The sequence below is a fragment of the Manis pentadactyla genome, chromosome 1 (genome assembly GCF_030020395.1).
Source record: "Manis pentadactyla isolate mManPen7 chromosome 1, mManPen7.hap1, whole genome shotgun sequence".
Classification (NCBI taxonomy): Eukaryota; Metazoa; Chordata; class Mammalia; order Pholidota; family Manidae; genus Manis; species Manis pentadactyla.
The window spans coordinates 38,744,432-38,751,852 of NC_080019.1; the positions used below are offsets into that span (position 1 = coordinate 38,744,432).

General features: G+C 35.5%; 1 protein-coding gene across 1 annotated transcript; it reads left to right on the top strand.

Moving 5' to 3' along the window:
* Nucleotides 1-4,103: 4,103 nt before the first annotated feature.
* Nucleotides 4,104-5,803, top strand: APELA (apelin receptor early endogenous ligand). Its single transcript, XM_036892300.2, has 2 exons — nucleotides 4,104-4,378; nucleotides 5,714-5,803. The coding sequence occupies exons 1-2, from the start codon at nucleotides 4,303-4,305 to the stop codon at nucleotides 5,800-5,802; spliced, it is 165 nt and encodes a 54-aa protein (XP_036748195.2). The 5' UTR covers nucleotides 4,104-4,302; the 3' UTR covers nucleotide 5,803.
* The last annotated feature ends 1,618 nt before the right edge of the window (nucleotides 5,804-7,421 follow it).

Below are 7,421 nucleotides of genomic sequence, written 5' to 3' on the forward strand. Positions count from 1 at the left end.
AATAAGGAAAACATTTATACATGCTAAAAGATGTATGTTTTAATAAGAGAAGGTATAAGGAATGGAAATTCATTCTGAATGCTAAAGAATATGTCTTTTGAAAGAAGAAAGTAACTTTGTTCTAAAGTACAGCTGTTTCATTTAAAGAGGGAGAACTGAATGTAAAAGGAAGTTGTAGAACATTTGTGGAAGAATTGATATGGTCATTCTATATAAAATTAAAGCAAATGAGTCTCATCATCAACTACATAACAAAATTAGAATTTTGTTTTCAGTTAAAAAGACAAAGTTTTCTTAATTGTTGTTAGTCTGCTCTTAATGTTGAAAGATGATGCTGGGGTTCTTGTAAACGAAGCCGAAGAATGAGCTTCATAAACACTCAAGGTAGAAGAGCAAGGTACAGGCTTTTATTTAGAGATAAAGGGAGAGGACAGAGCTCCTGGCTCACGCCAGGAGGGGACAAGAGAGTCTGTAGTGGTGCGTTGTCTAGGGGGTTTTATAGGCAGTTGAGGATTTTTCGAGAACAAGAGAAAACTTTAGGGTTTGGACTTGTATCACCTGCCCTGTCCTCAGGGTGGGCTGGGTCCTAGTCTGATTGCAAGGGCTGACAGCAGAGTCACGGGTTCTGCTGATACTCTTGCGGAACGCTCAAACATTCCAGGCCAAGTTGCTCCTGGCCTTTTGACCTTTAACTGATCTCACTGAAGATGTCTGTATCTTTACCCTAGAGAATTAGTGTGACCTTGACTTTGCATAATGCTTAGTACAGAGTTTCAGTAGGGACTTCTTTGCCCATTGTTACATTGCTCTGAGTAAATATTCCGCCCTGCTTTTCCCGGAGGCCCTCACCCTACTCTGGCTACACCCATGGTCCCTGTCTCAGCAGGTTAATATACAAATGGGAAGGAATACAAGATAGATGGGGCAGGATAGCTTAGGACAAAGGAGGGCAGATGATCAAAATCCAAGGCATTAAGATGCCCAGGGCTGGATAAAGGCCTAATGTTGGCTTTTCTACTAGCTATTTAATTTAATTTTGGGCAAGTCAGTTAATTCTCTGAATTTGTTCTTTTCTGTGAAGTGAAGATGAAATGTCATAAGATTATGATGTCTAAATAAAATAACTTTCATTAAGTGCCTGGCATACATACCTAAAGTCAAAGCAAGATATATGCCGCTATAAAAATAAGCATGTTTTTATAGAATTATATAGTGAATATATCTACTTACAGAATATATGAATATATAACAGTTTATTGAGCTGCTGTAACAAAGTACCACAAACTGGGTGGCTAAAAACAGATGTGTTCTTTCACTGTTCAGGAGACCAGAAGTCCAGAACCAAGGCATCATCGAGTTTGATTCCTTCTTGTTGGTGAGTGGGAGTATATGTTCTATGCCTCTCTAACTTCTGGTGATTGCTGGCCATCCTTGTTTTGTAGCATCATAAATCCAATCTCTGGCTCTGTTACAATATGGCATTCTTCCTCTATGTTCCTGTATGTTTCTGTGTCTTTTCTCCTTTTTCTTCAAAGGACAACTTCATACTGGTTTTAGAGCCCATGCTACTCAAGTATGACCTCAATTTACATCTGCAAAGATCCTATTTCCAAACAGAATCACATTCTGAGGTTTCAGGTTGACATGAATTTTGGGGGGACATTATTTAGTCAGTACAAGATGTATAGTCCTAACATTATTTTTATTTTTATCATTTTTATAATAACTTCAATAGGCTTTTATTATAAGAACTAGAATTTGGGCCTTAGAGGGGAAGATAGCAAAATGTTTGAGAGCTTGGATCATGGAATTTGAATTCCATCTATTTCACTTCCCAGTTGTGTAGGCTTGGAGGCTACACCCTCTTTAGTGATAATTTTCTCACCTGATAAACAGTGAGTAGTGCTTTAGAGTGTTTTGTGGGAAATTAAGCAATGTATGTAATGCACTTAGCTTGGTATCAGGCCCAGGGACACAGTGCTTGACTTAGCCAATAGAGGCAGTGGTGGGTGGGGTGGAAGGAGGGGTTTCTCTTTGCATTAATAAAGATGATTCATCATTTTCATCTAGTTGCAGGTAAAGCACTATTTGCAGAGCCACTTGCATTGTTTTGAATTACCATTTTGCTGCCCAGATTTCTCCATGCCTGGTTGTTCAATACTAACATGAATCATTTAACACCATTGACAAGCTGTATTCCACAGAAATGCTAGATCATTTGTTATTGTCTTTCAATGTCTCTCATTTCTGTTTGCCCATCTATGTATACATCTATATATATCCATCTTTATAACATTTACTGCTGTATTCCAAAAAGCATCTGCATATGACCATCATCATATTCCTTAAGTTGTTTTGGAGCAGAATAATTTTGAAATATATAAATAGATATTGTCTTAAATTTCATAACTGTAATACATTATCTTGGTAAAAACCCTTGTAACTCCTTCACATAGAAAACCAGGTATTTTACCTCAGTTTTAAAAATGAGAGAATGGATGTTCAAAGTGGATTACATAACAAATACAACCCTTTGCTATGTCCTGATCACTGGAGATGTCATATAACTGTTGCTTCCACAGTACTTGCCTCTATTGGCCATATTCTAACCCGTTGTTGATCATCTGGTAGAGAATGTACAAAATTGAATCAATATGTGCAGTCTGGGGGAGTCACTGTTTTATCCAAACAGAAAACTCACTACCATATCTTTGAATAGATTTAAAACTTGGCGTGAAGTTATATTGTCCAAATCTATGTTGTTCTCCTGTTGATTTGCTTGATTTAACACTCAACAGCATTAGCTTGCTGTTTTCCAGGGTGCTATACTGAGAAGCTTGCTGGAGAAGTAACAATCTTTGCCATTCATGAAGCATTTTGGTATCATAAGTCCAAACTCTTGTATCCAATTGATTTAATGGATCAGTGTACAAATACAGCACTGTAATGTAGGACTTTAACACTTTGCTTCCAGTCCCCAAATGGGCAAATAGTCTGGATTTTAAGAAAGCAATTTTAAGAATTTCTGTTATAAAGCACATGCATAACTAGACAGGCATGGAATATTACATACTGATTTGTCAGATCAGGGCAAATTGTGCATTAGCTTCAAACCTCAGGAAGGCCAAGGTGTGCACTGACTACCTGAATCTAGGAAAGCCAAATGCAACAAAATTCCTGGCTGTTCGTAACAAGTTGCATATACTTCAGATTTGAAATTTTGGCTCAAATTGTACTTTGGAGTGTATCTACACTATCCTTTTAGTTTACTTTATATTAAGTACAGTAGTTTCCATTTATAACAGCTACATATGATAGACAAGAAAGCACTTAAAGGAGATCTTAAAGCATATGTGCAAAAGACAGCACTAGACTGTTTTGTGTCTTTTGAATTTATCAGGAGATGAACTGAGAAGTTTTCTCCATCTCTAATTTCTTCATCTCTGCTATGTTAGCCTGGTATTCCACTACATATAAAGTTTTTAGAAGAAAACAGATTTCATGAGTTTATGTCTGAATTTCCTTGTTAAATATCCTGGATGTATTGCAGATGAAAACAATTTCCATTATTTTTTAAATTGTACTTTGCAAAATAAAAATATAAACATTTTCCAGATTTATTTCTGAACACTCTAAACCTCAGGAATGTTTATTGATATAAACCCACATAGATTAAGCAATTTAAAGATTTGGGGTAAATAGGCACCAGTTGGCAGTGGATTTGGTAAAGAGAAAGCATTTCAACATATGTTCTGCCACAAAACATTAGAGAGTCTTCAGTTAGAACTTCAGAATTCTTTCTGAAAAGGACAAAAGAGAGACTTCCTGCCATTTCATTTGGCTTCTGCATGTGGGACCAATATGGGCAATGCAAAGTCTAAACAGATGCAAATGGTGAAGGGAGGAGGCAAAGCCAGGCCTTGTTTTACACACTTCTCCTCATCCAGATGGAATTTAGGTCAGTCTCTCCTCGTAGCTTCCACAAGTGGACTTCCACAGAAGTTACAGCACGCTTGAATGGTTTATTTCACTGGTATTTGCTTATGGAAATTAAGGGGAGGGCCGGGAGGTGGGGGTAGCGGCCGTGGAGGAGGGGTTTGAGGCCGAGGGAGGCTCTGAGCACACCGCAGCACACCAGCAACCTTGTCTGATGTGATCATTAACCTTTCTGGAAAACGCAGCTGGCGGTTCTCTGAGGTTATCATTAGAATGTGAGGAGAGCCACACAGATACCGCACAGGCGATTCAAAGATTGTTTGGTTTACTTGGAGAGTTATTGCTCCACTTTAGTGTGGCAGAAAAATGAGATTTCAACAATTCCTTTTTGTACTTTTAATTTTTATTATGTGTCTTCTTCTTATCAACGGACAGAGACCAGGTATGACTTTGATAAATTTGTATGGAGTGACTTGTTTTTGTGCCTGTTCGTGTCTGGTGGGGGGCTTCTGAGCATGTATATGTTTATGTTGACAATCATTTAGGTGCGCTTAGAGGTAAATGTGTAGGATTTCAGAAGTATGTTTTCTGTCCCATTAGGTCTGTTATTTGAATACTGTATCAAATAACTGGAGTTTAAAATGAGTAAAATATTTTACTGATGTTCTAAATTCAAAGAAAATTGATCCCAAAGCTGTTATATTGTCCTTATAAGTAAAAAATAAATTAGACTATTTGGTCTATTCATTACAGAGGTAAAAAAAAACTTTGAGATCTTTAGATAAAATACAAAATCCAAAGCAGTTTATTAGAAAAGCATATTGCTGGCTGGGGTGGAGCAATGTTAACTGAATAAATCATAATGGCCAAATGCAGGTGAAATTTTAAAGCGGGTCTATAGCTGTTATTTCAAGCTATATACTTAGATGTGTCACTTAAAACATTAAGTGCAACTTTTAGTATTGTGCTTACAGAGTCAAAAAAGTCTAAAGTATTTATGGTCAAGATAAATAATATTAATTTACTTGATAAATTTTTCAAGGATGGTATCAGTTATGTTGTTCATAACCAACAGGAATTTAGTAAACAGTTATTCCAATGTGCTTTTACTTCAAAACCAAATGTTTAAGATTTCAAAGCACTGGCAAATAAAAAAACACTGGGAAGTTTTCTGACTCAAGACCAAGCAAACTCAAATTTAAATAGAAAGTCGATAATATTTATATCCAAATAGATTATTCAATTCATAATACAGTTCTCTAGAACAGAAAATTGTGCAAAACTGGTTAAAAATCCACTCTGTGCCTTTTAGTTCATCAGAAATTTGATTCCTGAGGTTATTTCAAATGATGTACCCTGGTCTGCCCTTTTACATAAATAAGAAAAAGTTCCAAATCAGCAATTCATAAAGTGGCTGATCCTTTCTTACTGCTTACAGCAATTTCTATTCAAACCATTTCTACTTTTCTGAAATACAGAACACTTTGGACAATGTTCTTGTGAAATATTTGTAATTAGTTCACTACATAAGATAAAGTTTTAGGAGCACTTAGGAAGAAGTTGTGTAGACGGAGGAGGATGTTAATATTCACAGGAACTGTTAGGTATGCACCTCGTGTTTTGCATCACATTGATTTTTTATATCACAGTCACATCTGAACAAATAACAAATAATCACAGTATAGCTTGGATCCAAAGTGTTTCCTTACATTCTCCAGACTAAACAACATTTAACTTTCTGAAAAATACTCCTAATATTTCTTTTTGTTTTCCTCAGCTAATTTGGCAGTGAGAAGAAAATTACACAGACAGAACTGCCTTCAGAGGAGATGTATGCCTCTTCATTCACGAGTGCCCTTCCCCTGAGGTATTTCTGATAGAAAATAGCTTTATTATGTTGAGGTAATATTTCAGATGAGATATACCAAAGGATGTTTATTCATATTTTGTAATACATGATAATGGCTTTAAGATGATGATGTCAGCTTAAGGGATGCATACTAACAAATGAAACAGTGAAATGACATTATGTTTAGGAATTGCTTTAATAGTTTAATGGGATGGATGAGGAAAATGTAGGATAGTCTTGATAATTATTAATTCTGTGATAGTTTTATCAACATATTGTGTCTGTTCAACAATTTTCATAATTTTAAAAATCAGGCACCAGGAGAATGTAATTATGAATGTATCTTTAAACATGTTTTTTGGTAAACACTGAATCACTCCCTATGTCATCCAGAACAAGCACATTTCCCATTAAGATCACTGTGTGCTTAAAGCACTTGGATATATTTGTTCAACACCAACGTATGAATAATATACTAGTTTCAATACTTCATGGTTAATTTTTCCTGAAAATATTTCTTTTAATGTATGAAATCAACTTAGTATTAATGGCATGGCAGCCTTTCAGCCTTACTCATAGAATTGTTATTGATAGTTGTATCTTTAGGGATAAATTCTGAACAGAATTTTCCTCCTCCCTTTTTTTATCCTCTCTGAAAAGCCAATGATTTTTTACCACCACCATCACCAGTGACACTGTTTCACTCAATTAATTACTTTTAAATACTGCCCGAGTTTCTTTCTTCATAGTGAAAAATAACTTAACATTCCATTGTAATTATTTTAAGTTGTTTATATAACATATATCTTCCTTTAAGAAAAGCCATAGAAATATCCCTCAGGTAGTAGTTGCTAAATTAGCTTATTAGTTAGCCTCTAGACAGTAGGATTTATGGCACTGTTCATTCAGAGGGAAGAATGATCTCAATGCCTAAAACATGCTTTTCAACTCGATGAAAGCTCTATAGTAGGACATTAATTGAAAGAAGAGCAATTCAGTAATAAGCACTTATCAAGAGGACTAAGACCAAAAGCCCAGCTCTCTATATCTGTATCTGTAACAAACTACTCTTCACAATCAAAACATGAAAAATAGGTTTGGGGGAGGAATCCAAAAAAATACAGTAAGAAATTCTTGAGAAGCCAATTAATAGGGCCTAACGCATGCCTTAAAAAGATTTTACATACTAAAAAATCCTTTGGTGTATGTTGATAGTGCATTTCACTATCATTCCTATAAATAGAGATAAAACCTATGTCTAGAAGAGTGAAGAAATTAAAGATTTTCCCGGCACTCCTCCACAGATTAACAAAGAGGACAGGAGGCATTTCACAGTAGCAAGGGAATTCCTGCATAAACAGAAAAAGACAGTTTGCATTGTGCAAATAAACACCCTTAGTTCGCCACAGGTTGTAATAAAAGTCCTTAGTGACAGATTATATGGGCTCTCTCCACAAATCACCTGCCATAAAAACTAGGGTTGCAAGCAAACAAGATAGAGAAATTTGAATTATCAAAGTTAAGGAAGATTTTGACCTATAAACCAAATTTGTAAAACCAAAAGAAAATTTAAATAAAGGCCATATAAGCAATTCAACAACAGCAATTTTTTACCAAATTAGGCAAATCGTTTTAA